The sequence below is a fragment of the Bufo gargarizans genome, chromosome 7 (assembly GCF_014858855.1).
Source record: "Bufo gargarizans isolate SCDJY-AF-19 chromosome 7, ASM1485885v1, whole genome shotgun sequence".
NCBI classification, from domain to species: domain Eukaryota; kingdom Metazoa; phylum Chordata; class Amphibia; order Anura; family Bufonidae; genus Bufo; species Bufo gargarizans.
The window spans coordinates 80021394-80042949 of NC_058086.1; the positions used below are offsets into that span (position 1 = coordinate 80021394).

At 42.7% G+C, this 21556-nt stretch overlaps 1 protein-coding gene across 1 annotated transcript in view; it reads right to left on the reverse strand.

Moving 5' to 3' along the window:
* The window catches only part of ST13 (ST13 Hsp70 interacting protein), a 165096-nt gene that overhangs the window by 18657 nt on the left and 124883 nt on the right, over positions 1 to 21556 (reverse strand). The window contains exon 10 of the mRNA XM_044302140.1: positions 11249 to 11297. Coding sequence (XP_044158075.1) covers positions 11249 to 11297 — 49 coding nt within the window. The remainder of the gene's footprint in view (positions 1 to 11248; positions 11298 to 21556) is intronic.

Genomic DNA, 21556 nt, shown 5'->3' on the forward strand with positions numbered 1-21556 from the left:
TCCACATGGACCTCTTCCTCCTAGATCAAGATTTTTTATTTTTACGTATTTTATGTTATTTAAACTAATTTCCCTATGCACATTTGTTTGCAGAGCACTTGCCATGCTCTTAACCAAATTTTGATGCCATTTGCAGCCCTCTAGCCCTTTCCATGACATTTTTACAGCCATTTTAGTGCTAAAAAGTTGGGGTTCAATGGGGTTCGTGGTCAAGTTCGGGTCCCGGCCAAACCCAAACATCCAGGTGTCCGCTCTACTCTAGTTATGAGTAGTTATGAAAAATTTGATGCAGCTGCTTAGCTGAATTTCACAAAGAAATTCAATTAGTCACGAAGTGCATTCCTTTGTATGTAGCAGGCGAAACGATGGGGAACGGCGATCACGCTGCCCCACGTCATTGAACCCCTCAGATGTCATGTTCATCACTGACCGTGACATCTGATGCTACAATTAATGCCTTTCAGGGTTAATCTGGTTAAAAAAATAAAATAAAATACATACTATCCATTTGCTCACGGAGAGGCTATTGCAGCCATCTTGATTGAAGAGACGATGGAAAGTAACGAGCGGTGACGTGAAGGCATCCTCACACTGGCCAGGGTTACTGCTGTCACTGCGCCGGGCCAGCTCGCTGGCATGGTAACATCACACGTCCCCCCGTGTGAGATTTTGTGCGGTATCATCAATCAAGATGGCCAATATGACCTCTGAGTGAGCAAATAGAGGAGGTTTTACTGCCATTTCAGGAAAAATAGATTCGTTACGATGAAGCGTGAGGAAATTCAGCTTCACAGCAAATCTCATTTTTCCTGAATTTCCGATCGAAGTCAAATAGTTTGGCTTTGATTCACTCAACGGTAGTTATGAGTATACAGATATAATAGAACTAAGGCTACTAGCTGCTAGGCTGTTTTTAATATGTTAATAGGCTCCTGTTATATATGGCTTGCTGTTAGTTTTATTCACTGCCTTAGTATTACTGTTCTATCCTGTGTGTTGGCCTGTTGTCTGTCTTGAATGTTCCTGGAGGCAGCCTGACTGGTCTTCTGCCACCAAACCATGTGGGTTCCTGGTCAAGTTTGTTCCTAATGGAGTTTTTCCTGGTAAAGTCTGTTCCTGATGACAGCTTGATTGGCCATCTTCCACTCCTAGCTAAGCTATGTGCGTTCCTGGTCAAGTTTCTTTCTGATGCCAGCCAGTCTGCTACATCTGTTTCTGACCAATTCAGTTCAACTTCTCCAGTGTAAGCATTTTATGTTTCCAGTTGGTTATCCTGTGCTGCATGTAAGAGGTTGCTTTTTCATTTTGCTATTATGCATCAATTCTGCTATTCCATTTGTAAACTCAGCTATCCTATATTGCTAATGCAAATATAAAACATCTAAACTGCAAATCCAGCTTATTGGAGCTTGCTAGTTTCCTCTGGATTCTGTCCTTGTGCCAAGATGGCTATCCTCCATTGCTATTGCAAAGTAATGTCAAGTATACAGACACTGCTCACCTGAGCCTGCGCGATTCTCTTGTGTTAATTCTTGGACTGTGTTCACACCTATTTGTTCTTAGTTGCATCCACTTAAAGTCTATGGACACCTTTAGGGGCATTTTTTTAATTTTATTGTTGCATTGTACTTATTTTGCGCTAAAAATAATTTTTTCAATTGGGCTTTGTACAGAGAAATGTGCTCAAAGCTTTAAATAGCATTGAGATTCTCTAGTAGCATGCTCAGTGTTTTTACAGTGTTCCACTGGTGCCTCCTCATCTCTGACTCATAGCTCAAATAAGAATGTGGCTTAAATAAGTGTTTTTGAGCTATTATCAAAGGGGTTCTCTGGTCTTTTAATATTGATGACGGTAAGTCATCAATATCAGATCGGCAGAGGTCTGACACCCAGCAACCCCAACGATCAGCTGTATGAAGGGATGGGTTGCGCAGTGCAAGCATGCTTTCTCCATTCTCTCTTTCTACTCACTGCTGCCATATGTCTATGGCGAGCAGGACGAGAGAAGGGAGACGGCATGCACGCAGTGTGCACACCTTCCCTTCATACAGCTGATTGGCAGAGGTGCCGGGTATAGAAACCGATCTGATATTGATGACCTATTTTCACATCTAGCGATGATGATGAGCCCCCAAGGAGGCGGAGACGCCATCAGGCGGAGCAAGGGGACCGCCATGTTAGGGACCCTGTGGCCCAGCCTAGTACGAGCAGCTCTGGGGCTCGTACTGGTTTCCCGGCCCACCAGTTAAATCCACCAGAGAACCCTGCGGGTGAACTAGTCTGGTGTAGCCCAGAGCGATACGAGCCTGTGATTCCTGATTTTGTAGGCCAATCAGGAATCCAGATTTCCACAGTGGACTACACTGAATATGACTTTTTGTCATTTTTTCAGTGACCCACTGGTAAATCTGATGGTGGAGCAGACGGACCTGTACGCCCAACAGTTCGTTGCTCAACACCCGGGCTTCTTTTTGGCCAGGCCCGGTGGCTGGACGCCGGTCAGTGAACCCGAAATGAGGACATTTTGGGGCCTCGTGCTGCATATGGGCCTGGTCAAGAAACCCAGTGTCAGGCTGTACTGGAGTGGGGACGTCCTATACCAGACCCCACTTTACAGTACGGCCATGACACGCTCCCGGTTTGAGGCCATCCGGAAATGTCTGCATTATTCCGATAATGGAGCATGTCCCCCCGAGGTGATCCTGCCCATGACCGTCTGTATAAGATACGGCCGGTCATCGATCACTTTGGGGCCAAATTCATGGAGGCCTATGTACCTGGAAGGGAGGTCGCGGTTGAGGAGTCTCTCATTGCGTTCAAGGGGAGACTCAATTTCCGCCAGTATGTGCCCTCCAAGTGGGCGAGGTATGGCGTGAAGCTATACAAAATTTGTGAGCGAGTACCTCAGGGTACACTTACAAATTTCGTATATACGAGGGGCGAGATTCCCGGATTCAACCCCCAGAATGTCTCCCCACTCTGGGTGTTACCGGGAAACTTGTGTAGGACCTTATGCACCCACTGCTGGATAAGGGTTACCACCTGTACGTGGATAACTTTTATACCAGTATCCCCTTGTTCCAGTCCCTTGCCGCCAGATCCACGTCCGCTTGTGGGACCGTGCGGAAAAATCAACGCGGCCTCCCTGCCCTCCCCCTCCAGGTACCTATCCCCAGAAGTGAGACCCGTGCCCTTACCACTGGAAACCTATTGCTGGTCAGGTATAAGGACAAGAGGGATGTCCTTATGCTGTCCACAATTCATGGTAACGGCATCACCCCTGTCCCTGTGTGAGGTACCACGGCAACGGTCCTCAAGCACGAATGTATCGTCGACTACAATCGGTATATGGGAGGAGTTGATCTCTCTGATCAAGTCCTCAAGCCATATAACGCCATGCGCAAAACCCGGGCATGGTACAAAAAAGTTGCGGTCTACTTGGTACAGGTTGCCATGTACAACTCTTTTGTGCTGTCCCGGAGCGCTGGCAAAACAGGGACATTCCTCCAGTTCTATGAGGCAGTCCTCAAGGCCTTGATCTTTTCGGACCGGGAAAGATCAGGCCGGAGTACCTCGGGAACTGTAGGCGCCCGGATCGTCCCTGGCCAACACTTTCCAGGTGTGGTCCCCCATACTGGAAAGAAGGGACGAACCCAAAAAAGGTGCAGAGTGTGTCACAGGAGGGGGATACGGAAGGACACCACAACTCAATGTGACACTTGCCCCGATCATCCGGGCCTCTGCATTATTGGTTGCTTCAGGAAGTATCACACTTCCATGGAGTAGTAAATTTATATCCCAATTCAGCACTGACATCTGATAAAAAAAACTGGTTCTCAGACTTGAGACACCCCAAAAAACTAAAATAATTTATTAAAAGTCGACATATTAGGTATCGCCGCATCGGTAATAATCTCCTCTATAAAAATACCCCATGACCTAACCCCCCAGATTAACACTGTCCAGAAAAAAAAAAAAATAAGGTGCAAAAAAAGTTTTTGTGTCACCTTACATAATAAAAAGTTTAATAGCAAGCGATCATATGGCCCCCAAAATACTGCCAATAAAACCGTAGTCTCATCCCGCAAAAAATGAGCACCCACATAAGATAATCTGATTTAAAAAAAATGACACTTAGATTTTAGAGATACAAAAAAATTGTTTTTATCAAAAAGGATAATAGTCAAAAAACTAAATAATTGTAAAAAAAAAAAAAAAGTAGACTTATTAGGTATTGCCGCGTCCGTAAGAATCTCCTCTATAAAAATATCCCATGACTTAACCCCACAGATTAACATGGGCAAAAAAAAAAAAAAAACAGTGCCAAAACAGCTATCTTTGCCACTTTTCCATTTCGATCCGTTTTTTCCGGTAACAAAACAAGGGTTAACAACTAAACAAAAGTTAATATTTATTAGGCTGATACTGCAGTTTACAGAAACGCCACATTTGTGGTCGTAAACTGCTGTATCAGTAAAGGGAGGCCGCAAAAGGAAAGGACCGACATTGTTTCTGGAAGGCCGATTTTGATGGCCTTTTTTATTGACACCATGTCCCTTTTGAAGCCCCCCTGATTCCCCCCTAGAGTAAAAACTCCCTAAAAGTGACCCCATCTAAGAAACTACACCCCTCAAGGTATTAAAAACTGATTATACAAACTTAATTAACCCTTTAGGTGTTCCTCAACCGTTAATGGCAAATGGAGATGAAATTTCAGAATTTAAATTTTTGGTAACCTTGCCTCACAAAAATGTAATATAGAGCAACCAAAAATCATATGTACTCTAAAAATAGTCCCCCAAAAAATGCCACCTTATCCCGTAGTTTCCAAAATGGGGTCACTTTTAGGGAGTTTCTACTCCAGGGGTGCATCGGGGGGTTGAAACAGGACACTGTGTAAATAAACCGGTCCATAAAAATCAGCCCTCCAAAAACCAAACGGCGCACCTTTCACTCTACGCCCCGCTGTGTGGCCGTACAGTAGTTTATGGCCACATATTGTATGTTTCTGTAAACGGCAGAGTCAGGGCAATAAAGATAGTCTTGTTTGGCGGTTAACCCTTGCTTTGTTAGTGGAAAAAATGGGCTAAAATGGAAAATTAGGCAAAAAAAATATGAAATTCTCTAATTTCATCCCCATTTGCCAATTACTCTTGTGCAGCACCTAAAGGGTTAACAACGTATGTAAAATCAGTTTTGAATACCTTGAGGGGTGAAGTTTCTTAGATGGGGTCATTTTTGGGTGGTTTCTATTATGTAAGCCTCGCAAAGTGACTTCAGACCTGAACTGGTCCCTAAAAATTGGGTTTTTGTAAATTTATGAAAAATTTCAAGATTTGCTTCTAAACTTCTAAGCCTTGTAACATCCCCAAACAAATAAATATAATTCCCAAAATAAATCAAAAACAGGAAGTAGACATATGGGGAATGCAAAGTCATCACAATTTTTGGGGGTATTACTATGTATTACAGAAGTAGAGAAACTGAAACTTTGCAGTTTGCTAATTTTTCAAAATTTTGGGTAAATTAGGTATTTTTTTGTGCAAAAAAATATTTTTTTTTACTTCATTTTACCAGTGTCATGAAGTACAATATGTGACAAAAAAAAAAAACAACTATCTCAGAATGGCCTGGATAAGTCAAAGCGTTTTAAAGTTATCTGCACTTAAAGTGACACTGGTCAGATTTGTAAAAAAATAGCCTGGTCCTTAAGGTGAAATAAGGCTGTGTCCCTAAGGGGTTAAAACAGACTCGCCTGCGTCATGTCACACACGCGTGCCCTGAGCGAAATCCCGCGATAGCCGACATCAGAAACAGCTGACGACAGCATCATAGAGACTCCGCCCGCTCAGACATTGAGCTAGGCGTCGCGTTACCTAGGGGATGCAGCCGTGTCAGTGAGTAGGGACCACGTATGAAGCAACCATAATTTATGGCCACAACTGAAACACTCTGGGACAACATAAATGCTTAATATCCACATCGTATCACAGTGGATACTGATCAAACCATAAATGCAGTGTAAACAACTGTCATCTTATACTATTATCATACAGATTGAGCACTGTATAGAACATATTACACTGCACCAGGCAACAGGTGTATCGTCTGTGTGCATGGATATATTAAATGGTGATGCATGATATAGTCAAATCTGACCATTTAAAAAAAAAAAAAAAAAAGGACCCTAGCATGGGTGGGACCTCGGCCCCCTATAGAATATCTCAAAAACACTGATTAGGATCATCCACCAACCTAATCAATACTGGCTACATTAAAAACTCTAAATTCAGCCGATAGGGCTGTAGCGATCTCAAAGTATGGATCCATTTCAATTCCTTCCTCCTGAGTAATTTATTTTTATCACCTCCCCTCAGTGGCCCCACAGAATCTATTGCACGAAAACAGAGCTAGTTAATGGAGTGCCCGCAGTCAGTCAATGAAGTGTTTCGCTACTGGTTTTTCTATCATGGCCTTCCTAATGGTACTCTTGTGTTTATTTATTTGCTCCCTGAGCTCCATAGTGGTTTCTCCCACATAAATGTAGCTACAGGGGCACTGTATCATGTAGACTACGTCTCTGGATCTACAGGTGTAGTATTCCCTAATCTTGAAGGTTTTCCCACTATATAGATGGGTAAATACATCACCTTTCATGATCCCACTGCAGTTACAACATTATAGACATGGAAAATTACCAGTTTTCCTAGGTTACAATAAAGTCAGTTTTTCTGTCCTAGCTCCGCCCACATAGGATTTGACTAGTCTGTCCCGTATACAAACACTCCTTCTGTATGCCATCATCGGGGGCGATGCAAATTCCCTCGTATCAGGCATTCCTCGATGCCTTCCTGAGGACATTAGATATCGCACCACTATCGCCAGCGAAGATGGACACAAAAGGAATCCCGTTCTCAGTCCACTCAAAACCGGTTCACGGGCGAACACTGCGAACTGGCCATCACTGGTCAGAACCTTGTGCTTCTGTTTCTACACAATGCATAGTTTTTAGTGCCTGACTGAAACAGCTGGATGTAGGTCTTGGACCACCACTGATCCAATATTGATGACCTTTCATGAGGATAGGCCATCAATATCTATGTATCGGAAACCCCGTTCAAACTACTGTAACTGGTTACTATGGGCATTTTGTCTTGTTTTTTGCAGAACAGGTTAGATAACATGTCTTCTGAATGTTCCATATGTGGCAATAGTACAGACTATGCCAGGACAAAAGGAGTAGTATTTTTGTGTAAAACCCACCTTGTTAGGGTGTTCCCGGGGAAATCTTAAATTTCCCTATTTTGGTCATGCAGATGCTGTCAAGTATGATATTCACTGTGGACCCAACATAAATAGTTTACTCAAGTAATGTGCTAACCAAATACCTACTTTGTCTTCATCATTACACTACCAGAAGGCCCCGGCTTTACACGGGTATATGTCATCTATTTAATTTAAGGTTTGTGTGTGTTATTAAAAGATAGACATTATCCCCTATAGCAGTGACATCTACAGTACACCACCCCCTTAACAGTGACCTCCACAGCCCCCCCCACCCCTTACCCAACCACAGTGCCCAACCTTAAAATGGGCCCTCCACAGCAGCACACCCCCGTAACTTTGACCTTCACAGCAACCCATCCTCTTGCCAGTGACCTCCACATGGGGCCCACCCCTTTAACAGTAACTTATACAGCACCGGCCCCTTAACACTGACCATAGGTTACAGTCCCCTTAACTGTGACCTTCACCATTCCCGGCCCCCTTAACAGCGACTGCCACAGTAACAGCTCTCTTAACAGTGACCTCACAATACTCCGGCTGGCCCTTTAATAGTGGCCTCCACAGTACCCTCCTCCCTTAACAGTGACCGCCACAGTGCCTGCCTCCTTAACAGTAACATCCACAGCGCTCTCATCTTTAACAGGGACCGCCCCTTTATTAGTAAACTCCACAGTACCCCGTTTCCTTAACAGTGATTTCCACAATAATCCGCCCCCTTAACAGTGACCTCCACAGCAGCTGCCCTTTTAATAGTGACCTCCCAAGTCGCCCCGCCCCCTTAACAGTAACCACCACAGCGCCCACCCCTTTAACAGTGACCTCCACAGCGGCCGGCCCTTTAATTGTGACCTCCACAATACCCAGTCTCATTAAGTGATTTCCACAATAACCCGCCCCATTAACATTGACCTCCATAGTGGACCGTCCCCCTTAACTGTGACCTCCACTGTTCCCTAAACCCTTAACAGAGACCTCCACAGTACCCCATCTCCTTAACAGTGATTTCCACAACACCATGCCACCTTAACAGTGGCCTCTACAGCAATCCGCACCTGAACACTGACCGCCACAGCGGACCATCCCCTTAACTGTGACCTCTACAGCGCCCTGACCCTTTAAAGCTGGCCTACAGCAGGGAAGAAAAATGGCTGGGTTTTTATGGAAACCTGGTCTAAAACTGTGTGCATGTGGAGACTAAGGGCCTGCAAGCTTCTATTGGGTGATAAGGGTCATGTATGTGTGTATGGCTGTTGGGATATGAGGAGGAAGACCTGCAGGCTTCTATTGGCTAATGTAGGTCATGTGATGGTGCCATATTTTCATTTTTGGGAAATGTCTCAGGAACGGTACGTGCTAGAGAGCTGAGACCTAGTCTAAAACCTTCCCAGACACCTGATGTATCTGTGTGCCAAATTTCTCGATTGTAAATGCGATGGTGCAGATTCTTTTAGCGGACATACAACTCAGTTTTATATATTAGATTCACTGCAGTTAGGGTAGAGGTGCCAAAACGCAATTACTTATGCAACAGTCTTTTTATAGGTACAGCTGCGTAACCATGCCTATTGCGTAATAACTCGCAAATAACACCCCATATGTGGTCGTAAACCGCTGTACAGGCACACGGCAGGGTGCAGAAAGAAAGGAGTGCCATACGGTTTTTGGAAAGCAGGTTTTGCTGGACTGGTTTTTTTTTACACCATGTCCCATTTGAAGCCCCCCTGATGCACCCCTAGAGTAGAAACTCCCAAAAAGTGACCCCATTTTAGAAACTACGGGATAGGGTGGCAGTATTGCTCGTACTAGTTTAGGGTACATATGATTTTTGGTTGCTCTATATTATACTTTTTTGTGAGGCAAGGTAACAAGAAATGGCTGTTTTGGCACAGTTTTTATTTTTTGTTATTTACAACATTCGTCTGACAGGTTAGATCATGTGATATTTTTATAGACCAGGTTGTCACGGACGCTGCGATACCCAATATGTATTATTTTCTTTTATTTATGTAAGTTTTACACATTAGTGTTTCCATAGTCAGAGCCATAATTTTTTCAATTTTTGGCCTATTACCATGGGTAGGGTATGATTTTTGCGGGATGAGATGACTTTTTGGCACTATTTTGGGGTGCATATGACTTTTTGATAGCTTGCTATTACACTTTTTGTGATGTAAGGTGACAAAAAATGGTTTATTTAGCACAGTTTTTATTTTTTTACGGTGTTCATCTCAGGGGTTAGGTTATGTGATATTTTTATAGAGCCGGTCGATACGGACACGGCAATACCTAATATGTATACTTTTTTATTTATGTAAGTTTTACACAATAACAGCTTTTTTAAAACAAAAAAAAAAATGATGTTTTAGTGTCTCCATATTCTGAGCCATAGTTTTTATTTTATTTTTTGGGCAATTGTCTCAGGTAGGGGCTCAATTTTTGCGGGATGAGGAGACTGTTAGAGTGGTACTATTTTAGTGGGCAAACGCCTTTTTGATCGCTTGCTGTTGTACTTTTTGTGATGCAAGGTGACAAAAAAAAAATTGGTTTATGTAGCACAGTTTTTATTTTTTACCGTGTTTATCTGAGGTGTTCGGTCATGTGATATTTATAGAGCCGGTCGATACGGACACGGTAATACCTAATATGTATACTCCCCCTCCCCCCATTTTCTACCAATTTTCTTTAACTATATTTGGGGAAAATTGCGTTTTTGTTTATTTTTACTTGAAACTTATTTTTTTGGGGGGAAAACTTTATTTTTTCACTTTATTTTTTGTCCCACTTTGGGACTTGAACTTTTGGGGGTCTAATCCCCTTTACAATGCATTCTAATATTTCTGTATTGGAATGCATTAGCTGAATGAGTAATACTGTGTGTATTACTCATACAGTTTCCGGCCTGTGAGATCCAGAGGGCTCGATCTCACAGGCACGTCACAGGAAGGCATTGCGCTGCCTTCCATATCATCGGGTCCCCCCTACAGCCACATGGGGACCAGATGGCACCGCCGCCCGCCGGATAAGGTAAAACCGCAGGTCTTAATTGACCTGCGGTTTATGTCATTAGCCGATGCGGGGGGGGGGGGGGGTGTGGTCATGACCCCCTCGGCGTTGTGACAGGATGCCGGTACATCCAAGGTACTTAAGGACTCTGCAAACATGGTGTACCGGTACGTCCGAAGTCCCTAAGGGGTTAAACACCTGAGACACCTCCTTCTATTTTCATTATAACAAAACAGTTTATTCACCCAACCCCCTCCTGAAGCCGAGGAGAAAAAACTTTAAAACTCTAAAGTTTAAGATTAAGATTGAGTTTGTGCTAATACCTTTAAACAAGCCACTGACTTAATGCTAATAAATAAAAACCTAAGGCTCAATGTAGAACTCTACCTTGTTATACAGTAATTGATTAATGTTTGCCTATAAATCTACCTTTATGTTTTAAGTGTACTATACACTAAGAAAAACGTAATAAAAAACTATATTTGAAAGAATGCAGCGCTAATACAACACTGATCCGATAATAGGTCACATCAATATCAGTGACCAGACAAACCCTTTAATTACCATCGTTTTTAAATTAGCAACATATTCCAAAGCACTGTACATAAATTGTAAACCATTCACTATAGCCCCTATAGTCAAAATTTTAAAGAATTCTGTGGGCCACACACTATCTTTCTGTACATTTATCAATACAGGAAGTTACAAATCTACTGAAAATAGTCCACATTCACACAGCTTTATTGGCACCAATTGTGATGTACTGGAATATGCGTCAAAAACCACTTCAGAACAGCCTTTAATTGATTTAATTGGGAATGAGTGGCATTCTGTTTCCAGCGGTTCTCTACATGTCAGGAAAAAAAAGGAGCATGCCATATCTGGGGGTGTAAACTGCGGAAGTGGATTTTCAACTGTGTGTGAACAAACCCTTGGCACTGAAGATAGACTAGCATACCTGGGAAACCTCCAAACTGTGCTCCAGCTTGATGCCTTGCCTCTTCTTCCTGTTTAAATATTAAGGGAAATTTTTTTTATTTTTAAACAGAAATAAAAAAGGCATAAAATGCGAGCCACGCTATACAAACAAGTAAGCAAAGCAAACAATTTTTTTTGAGGGGGGGGGGGGGGGGGGGGGTTAGCACACAAAAGAATGTTTAGGTATATATATTTATTTTATTAATAGGATTATGGAGGCAGCCATGTTACCAATGTTCCTGTTCTGAGCTGACAATCAGTTTCAGAGATTTGTTTTAGGGCATCCATCATCAGTAACACATGCAGATACTGATGCCGAATTGTAATCCTAATGCTGAATCGTATCAATGAGTAGAGACAATACAAGTCACTCATGACTTTGTACAACCATACCTCCTTTATTCTTCATACAGAAGTATACAGTATACAAATAGCAATCACAGGGGAGCAGACTCTCATTGTATCCCTGTTACAATCATGTGTAGCAATGAAGGCTGCACACAGTCATAGCGATCACCTTTACTAGTGTTAATACTTAAAATAAAAACCTTTGGAAAAAATTGATTTTTATTTGCATAGCCATATTCTGACCCCCTAACTTTTTTTTTATAGTTATGTCTATAGAGCTGTGTGTGGGCTCATTTTTTGCAGGCTGGTCTGTAGGTTTTATTAATATTTTGAAGTGTGTGTGACTTTATTTAGAGGTGAAGAGAAGAAAAATAGCAAATACGCCATTTAGATATTTTTTCCCGTCACAGCTTTCAATGCAAGGGATGACTAAATTTACCGTACTTTTCAATAGTTTTGATATTTTGGGGTGTGGTGGTGCAAAGAATCTTTAATTTTTGTTTGTTTTAATATGGGGGGAGAGGGTGATTGAATTTTTATAAACTATTTTTTAAAGGGGACTTACGAACTTATGATCATTAGATCGCTTCTACCATAGACAGCAAATAATTACTACTGCAATCTATGAAAGATTCATACATTCCTATGGATCAATCATAGGAATGTATTGATGTGGTAGCCTTAGAGTCTTCCTAATGTTCAAGGCTATCGCACAGAACAAATGGCTTCACCAATCCCCATGAGAAGAAACCATTTACGCCCACAACCTCTCCCACAGACAGTAACGAATTACCCTTGTAGTCTTGTAGAGATACAATACATTGCTATGGGGCCCTGCCACAGGGTATTACTGTGTTAACCTAGATTGTTACTAATGCTCCAGGCTACCACATAGAACAAATGGCTTCCATGTGGGAGAGCAGTTCTGCCCCAGCCACTACGGAATTTGAACGGTTCATGTCGATCGCAGACATTAGCCCCGGGTGTCTACTGTTTGAAGCAGCAGAATCCCAGTGGTTGTGCCGCTCATTAGAGGAAGTGATCAGGCCCCACTGTTCAGATATTGACCAATCCTCAGGATAGGTCATTAATCTAGGAGTCCCATAACATCAACAGGTGACAGTAATAATACTTCATATATTTGTCACTCTACTTTTCAAGTCTACTCCACTGTCAAAACACTACTCTTTTCAAAGTCTTACATATATTAATCCCTTAGTATAAACCATTAATTTAGCAAGTTTACTTTATGCCAGAGGCAACTTTTTGGTGCATATTTCTGTGCACAATGTCATATCTAAGCCATGCATCTTTCCAGAAACTACTCCCCTTTGTAACAGTCATGTAGCAAGAGTGTAAAAAAATATACATTTTAAAACATCTGGTGGCATTAGAGGCAGATCTTGGCGAGACAATTTGCATACCCCTTTCTTCCCAGAATTCCAGAAAAGCATGTATAGCCTATAAGGCTGAGTTCACACGGGCGAGATTTCCGCGCGGGTGCAATGAGGTAGGTGAACGTATTGCACCCGCACTGAATCTGGACCCATTCATTTTTATGGGGCTGTGCATATGACCTGTGATTTTCACGCATCACTTATGCGTTGCGTGAAAATCACAGCATGCTCTATATTGTGCGTTTATAACGCAACGCAGTCCCTATAGAAGTGAATGGGGCTGAGTGAAAATCGCAAGCATCCGCAAGCAAGTGCGGATGCGGTGCGATTTTCACGCATGGTTGCTAGGTGACAGTCTATTCACTGTATTATTTTCCCTTATAACATGGTTATAAGGGAAAATAATAGCATTCTGGATACAGAATGCTTAGTAGGTGATAAATTGAGGGTTAAAAAAAATAAAAAAAATGGTGATGGACCATGTGATTGGAGCATGTGATCTGACGTCACCACAGGTCCTTTAGCCGGCAGCTCATCAGAAGAGACCGGGAACTACGAGATCAAGAGGAGAAGGTGAGTTAATTTTTTTAACCCTCAATTGATACCCTACTAAGCATTCTGTATTCAGAATGCTATTATTTTCCCTTATAACTATGTTATAAGGGAAAATAATACAATCTAAACTACAACTAACCCAAACCTGAACTTCTGTGAAGAAGTTCGGGTCTGGGTACCACAGTCTGTTTTTTATCACGCGAGTGCAAAACTTATTGCACCCGCGTGATAAAAACTGAACATCGGAACGCAATCGCAGTCAAAACTGACTGCAATTGTGTACCTAATCGCGCGGGTTTGCCACAATACACCGAGACGCATCCGGACCTAATCCAGACACGCCCGTGTGAACCCAGCCTATAAGTCTTCTCCCGCCAATTAAGGCACTCTTCCCAAGGAGAGAAAGTACCCCCCAAAACCAGGACTACTGAACACTAAATGCTTTTAAAAGCCCTTGAATAATGAGACATTACCAATGTCATTTAGGGTGCTGGCACACTGCAGTTCTGACATGCATTCAGGATGCAGTTTTCAATTTAGTCTACTTTCACACTAGCGTTTTTGCTGGATCCAGCAGGGTTAAGCAAAAACGCTTCCGTTACTGATAATACAACCATCTGTATCAGTTACGAACGGATCCGGTTGTATTATCTTTAACATACCCAAGACGGATCAGTCATGATCTCCATTGAAAGTCAATGGCGGACGGATCCGTTTTCTATTGTGTCAGAGAAAACTGATCCGTCCTCATTGACTTGATTTGTGGGTCATGACGGAAAGCAAACGGCAGCATGCTGCCGTTTGCTCTCCGGTATGAGAACAGAACTGAATGCTTTTTGGAGCATTCCGTTCTGTTGACAATGAATGGGGACAAAGCGGAAACGTTTTTTCCCGGTATTGAGACCCTATGACGGATCTCAATAATGGAAAATTTAAATTACTTACGGGCAATTATATTTTCCTGAACCCACGACAGCACCACGAGAGAGGATGGATCCGCCCCCAGACAGGAAAAACCGGTGGCACAAAAAGGCAGAGACTCCTCTCTGCCCTCAGTATGACATTCCCACGGATTTGAGGAACTCCGCCCCCCAACACCCGTGAAAACACTCCACCAGCCAAGAAGGGAGGGATCCTGCTGCCGTGGGTTCAGGAAAATCCAATTACCAATAAGTAATTTTAATTTTACCTCTCACCCACGACATCACCACGAGAGAGAGATAGTCAAGGAAAACTAGGGTGGGATGACAGCAGAAAGCACCGAAGCTCCAAAGAATAAATCAGAAGGATAGTTCAATTGTAACTGGTAGTGGTTAAAGAAGGTAGAAGGAGAAGACCAAACTGCCGCTTTACAGATGTCCTCGATAGAGACCGCAGCTCTTTCAGCCCATGACGTAGATACCGCCCTTGTGGAGTGTGCACGCAGACCCTCAGGAGGTTCTTTCCCTGAGGAAGAGTATGCCAGAGTAATTGCTGACTTAATCCATCTTGCCTATCTTCTTTGTTTTTTCCCTGAAAGAACAAAAAGCGAGGAAGATTTCCTCCACTCCCTAATCTCATTCAGGTACTGGTACTGAATGAGACATCTTCTGACATCCAGGCAATGTAAAATTTTCTCCCTGTTTTCATAAAAGGAAGGAAGAATAATTTCTTGTGATCTATGGAATTTAGTAGCTACTTTAGGTAAGAAAGCCGGGTCAGGTTTTAAAATGACTCTGTCCTGAAGGATAGTTGTGTACGGGAGATTTATGAAAATTGCCTGGATCTCGGAGACTCTACGTGCAGAATTCAAGGCCACTAATAAACATAGCTTTAGAGAAAGAAATTAATCTGATGAATAGGCTCAAATGGAGGGGCTGTAAGGGCCTGCAGAACCGAATTTAAGTCCCAAGTAGCTATTCTCTGGGAAACATTAAGGGAAGACCTGGAAACGGCTTTAAAGAAACGCATAACCCAAGAATTAGACGCTAAGAGTTCGTTAAAGATGGCCGACAAGGCAGACACCTGGACTTTCAGAGAGCTTGGAGACAGGCCCATTTCTAGCCCCTTCTGAAGGAACTCTAGTACCTTATTTAAGGGAGAAGAGCCTGGAAGGTTTTTAGACTGAAGACTTGCGAAAGATAAAAACTTTAGCCAGGTTCTGGCATAAATAGACCGAGTTATTATTTTTCTGCTAACTAAAAGGGCCTTCGTTAGATTGTCAGTAAATCCCTTACTCCTCAACAACTGCCTCTCAAGTTCCATGCAGTCAGGTGAAGGTTGTCCACCTGCGAATGGAAAATCGGCCCCTGAAAAAAAAGATCCTGGAGTTTCTGGGAGCACTGAAGGATCTGAGAGCGATAACTTGTAAACCATGTTCTCTTCGGCCAAAATGGGGCGATTAGAATCACCCTTGCCGGGTCTTCCCTCATTTTCCTCAGCACTCGGGGAATCAGAGGGAAAAGAGGGAAGACATAGGCCAGAGGAAAATCCCACCTGTGGAGGAAAGCATCCAGCCCACAGGGGGATCCATCGGGAGACAGGAGGGGGGGGGACACGACGACTCTCCACTTTTTTGCCCTGAGCCGAGGCAAACAGGTCTACATGTGGGAGACCCCAGCTTTGCGATATCTGGGTGAACACGTTCTGGTCCAGACACCACTCTCCCTGGGAAATCTGATGGCGACTCAGTCAGCCTGAATATTTTCCTTCCCCCTGATGTGGACTGCTGAGATAGACCTGCATTTGCCCTCTACCATCTGGAGGATGTAACTTAGAACTAGTATTAGGTCCTGACACCTGGTCCCCCCCTGCTTATTTATGTAGGAAACAACTGTTGTATTGTCAGACATAATGCTTAGATCCTTGCCTACACATAGTGGAAGAGCCTCCCGGATTGCTTTTTTTCACCGCCTTGAGCTCCTTCATGGTGGAGGAAGCCTTTATTAAGCTTCCCTTCCAACGTCCCTGAAAGGATAACTTCTGAATGTGGGCCCCCCAGCCCCACGGACTTGCGTCTGTTGTCAGACAAACAATCTTGTTCTTTAGCCAAGGAAGACCTTGATTTAAATGGTCTGTCCTCAACCACCACCTTAGGTCGAGTAAGGTCTGGGAGGATATTGTGAATTTCATAGCTAAAGGCAAACTCACTTTCTGCCAAGTCTCTAGAATCTCTCACTGCACCTCCCTTGTATGGAACTGTGCCCAAGTGACGGCTGGGATGCAGGAAGTCAAGCTCCCCAAGATCCACATACCTTTTCTTAGAGTGATCCGGGGATGATCTATTAAGTTTTGAATTTTCTGTTGTATACCGGCTATCTTCTCTTCTGTCAAAAAACACTTCTGGAGTCCAAGATTAGGCCCAGGAACTGTTGACGTTAAATAGGTCTTGCCTTTGACTTCCTGTCATTGAGAATCCAACCCAGCTTCCTCAAGAGGCGGATTACTTACAAGACTGCCAACTTGCAGGCTCTCTGTTTCTGCCACAATCAAAAAGTCATCGAGAGAAGGTATAAATAATATGTCCTTTTCCCGGATGTGAGCTGACATTTCTGCTATCACTTTGGTGAAGACCCTGGGGGACATGGCTAAATCAAATAGGAGTGCCTGGAACTGCCAGTATTTTAATACCCCTTCCATCTGAACTGCAAAATTCAGGTATTTCTGATAGTCCTGATGAATTGGAACATGGAGATAGGCGTCCTTCAAGTCCAGAACCGCCATGAAGCATCCTGGGAAGTGTAGATTTATCATTGAGTTGATAGTCTCCATTCTTAGCTTTTTTTTTTTTAACCAAAAATAGAGGAATAAAACCCTTCTCCTTCTTGACGCTTTGGGACTGCCACTAGGACCTTCTTTTCTACTAATGACTGCACTTTTGACGTGATTGCCCCTCCATCTTTTTGCGCTGCTTCCGTAATCACAAACCTTGAAGGAGGACTTAAACGAAATTACAGCTTTAACCCCTCTCAATGTGTCCAGAATCCAAGGGCTGCTGCAAATCTGGGTCCATGCAGGCAAAAAGTGTTTTCCTACATGGTCCATGGCATCATTGCCGTTACGACTTTTTCTCTCCTCTGGCCTGTTTGTTGAAGAAATAAACTCTTGCGCCTTCTCTTCGGGATCTTAGTTTGTAAGATACTTATCTTCCTTTGTATTTTCTCTGTTACTCCGAAAGGAACGGAATGTGTGAAAGGATCGGTTGGACCTTTCCCTGGAAAAAAAGGCGCCCTGTGTAAGAAATGTTTTCTTCTTGTCAGCAGTCTTATCTAAAAGGTCATCCAGAGCTGATCCGAATAGATACTCTCCCTCACAAGGTACTGCACATAGTCTTTTCTTAGACTGTAAGTCACCCTTCCAATTTTTCAGCTATAGGGCCCTGCAAGCGGAGTTAGCTAGTCCTGCCGCCCGGGCGGACAATCCAATAGCGTCCGCAGATGCATCCTCTAAAAAAATATACCGCCTTTTTAATAGTAGGAAGACTAGCTAAAACGTCCTCTCTAGGGCTCTTGCTCTCACTTTGAAACCAGAAGTGGCGGTCACGTGAGCGTAGCCGGATCTTCTGCCTCTGCGCCGACTGATGCTTACTGGTGCTTCTTATCGCACCGAAGCATCATGCCCCTCCAGCGCTCAGGAACGCCATCACTACAATAGATCGTAATGGAGCAACCGTACATAAGATATGCTGTCAGACTAAAAATCCTGATAGCACATCTCACCAATGTGAAATTATTGCAGTGCTGATGCACAGTACAGCAAGGCCTTGCTCTCATCACCCCCAAGCAAGTTGTGGTAGTGAAGGAAACCCGTTCTAGTCACATTCTAGGATGGGTTGCTGGAGGCCATGTTGATAACATTGCCAGAGAACCCCTTTAAACCCAACACCCCTGTCTTAGGCTATTGCTCCACTTTTTATGCCACGTAAGTTGTTTTTTTTTGTGACTTTTAAAAAAAACCTCAGTTGATAAATCGGGAGTAAAACTAAATAACATAGAAAACCACATTAACTTTCAAAACTGGAGTAAGTGGTGTAAAAATACAAAACCTTGCAAAATTATTGAACACAAATTCACAAAATAGGAAATCTCTATTTTGCAACATTTTGTAGGCAGAATTCTAGAGTACAGGACATAATGAAATCCCCCAATGTGTACTGTATGGCACTCTGAAGGGACTCATACAGTTGTAAGAAAAAATATGTGAACCCTATGGAATTAGCTAGATTTCTGCATTGATATGCAGAGATATCAATAATTGAAATAAATAAAATACAGTCTGATTGTGCTAAACTAATAACACAGTTGATGTATTTTATTGAGCACATTTAGTAAACATCTACAGAGTAGGGATTTTGGACCATTCCTTTGTGTATATGTGTTTCAGTTCAGCAACATTTCAGAGATTCCTTGTGTGCACAGCACAGTTAAGGTACTTTCACACTAGCGTTATTCTTTTCCGGCACAGAGTTCCGTCCTAGGGGCCCAAAACCGGAAAAGAACTGATCAGTTTTATCCTAATGCATTCTGAATGGAGAGAAATCCGTTCAGGATGCATCAGGATGATTCAGTTCAGTCCTTTTGCCTTTTCAGGACGGAGATAAATTTTGGACTGAGATAAAACTGCAACATGCTACGGTATGTAGCATGTTGCAATTTTATCTCAGTCCAAAATTCCGGAACACTTGACGGAATTCTGGATCCGACAATTTTTCCCATTGAAATGCATTAATGCCGAATCCAGCCCCGAGTGTTCTGGGATCTGGCATTGCGGTCTGCGCATGCTCAGACAGAAAGAAAAAGTGCAAAAATAAAAAAAAATGCTGGATCAGTTTTTCCGGACGACACCGGCGACGGAACTGCCTGCCGGAATCCTCTGCCGCAAGTGTGAAAGTACCCTTAAGATCATGCCACAGCATCTCTATAGGGTAAAACTGATAATGCAGGCAATATATATTGACAAACTATCATCGTAGGATAGGTTATCAATACCTGATCAGCAGGGGTCTGACACCAGGCACCCCAGCCGATCAGCTATTTGAAGAGGAGGAAGCAAAGCTCTATGAGAGCTCTATTTCCTCTTCATTGCCCATAGTCTTGGAAGTTTCAGTGGTGTACCATAATGACAAGTACTTGTAATTATACTATGCCGACGCATAGTGTAGTGTAATGAACAGAAAGCAGAGTTCGCATGGAGCACGGCCTCCTCTTCAAACAGCTGATCGGCAGGGGGTGCCAGGTACTGGATCCCAACCAATCTGATATTGATGACCAATCCTGATGATAGGTCATCAATATATATGGCCTGCACAACTCCTTTATGGTCTGGATTCTGACTTTGCTATTGCAAAACAGAAATCATCTTTTTTAATCAATCATTCTTTCTTTGATTTTCTTGAATGCTTGAGGTCCAGATTTATCATTACTCTGACAGCTCACTCCACTTTCACATATGGATAAAGTCAGTTTTAGCTAAGTCAGATATATGATCGGCCCTTTAAGACTGCACTAAATGTGGTTTGACGGTAGCAGTTTATCCGTCAGTAAGCGGCTTTACAAAAGTCGTACGTCTTTTTACGAAAAAGTTGCATGTTCTATTAAAAAGTTGCATAAGATAAGCATGGTCCTCACTGGAGTTATTTTTCACATTTTTTTTTTAGACTTTTTAACCCCTTAGGGACCCATGACGTACCGGTACGGCATGGATTTCGAGTCCTTAAGGACCCATGACGTACCGATACGTCATGAGTTGTTCCGATCACAGCTGCCCGGCGGGCGGTGATCGGAACGAGGTGCCTGCTCAAATCATTGAGCAAGCACCTCGACTAAATGCCTCAGGGGGTCCCGTGGCCCCCGGTGTCAGCGATCGCTGCAAACCACAGGTCAATTCAGACTTGCGGTTTGCAGCTTTTTACCTAAGATAATCGCCCCAAAAAAAAGGAAAAAAATGTATCAGAATATGGAGACACTAAAACACGATTTATTTATTTTTGTTTCAAAAATATTAAAGTGTAAAACTTGCATAAATAAAAAATAAAAAAGTATAGATATTAGGTATCGCCACGTCCGTATCACCCGGCTCTATAAAAATATCACATGACCTAACCCCTCAGATGAACACGGTAAAAAATTTTAAATAAAAACTGTGCTAAATAAACCATTTTTTGTAGCCCTACATCACAAAAAGTGTAATAGCAAGGGATCAAAAAGTCACATGCACCCCAAAATAGAGCCAATAAAACGGTCATCTCATCCCGCTAAAATCATACCCTACCCAAGATAATCGCCCCAAAACTGAAAAAATTATGGCTCTGACTATGGAAACACTAAAACATGACTTTCTTTTGCTTCAAAAATGAAATCATTGTGTAAAACTTACATAAATAAAAATAAAAAATAAAAAGTATACATATTAGGTATCACCGCATTCGTGACAAACTGGTCTATAAAAATATCACATGATCTAACCGGTCAGATGAATGTTGTAAATAAAAAAATAAAAACTGTGCCAAAACAGCTATTTCTTATTATCCTGCCTCACAAAAAGTGCAATATAGAGCAACCAAAAATCATATGTACCCTAAACTAGTACCAACAATACTGCCATCCTATCCCTGTAGTTTCTAAAATGGGGCCACTTTTTTGGAGTTTCTACTCTTGGGGGGGTGGGGGCTTAAAATGGGACATGCTGTCAAAAACAGTCCAGCAAAATCTGCCTTCCAAAAACCGCATGGCATTCCTGTCCTTCTGCGCCCTGCCGTGTGCCCGTACAGCTGTTTACGACCACATATGGGGTGTTTCTGTAAACTACAGAATCAGGGCCATAAATATTGAGTTTGGTTTGGCTTTTAACCTTTGCTTTGTTAGTGGGAAAAATGGATTAAAAAAGGAAAATTTGGCAAAAAATTTAAATTCCGAAATTTAATCTCCATTTGCCAATAACTCTTGAGGAACACCTAAAGGGTTAACGACGTTTGTAAAATCTGTTTTGAATACCTTGAGGGGTGTAGTTTC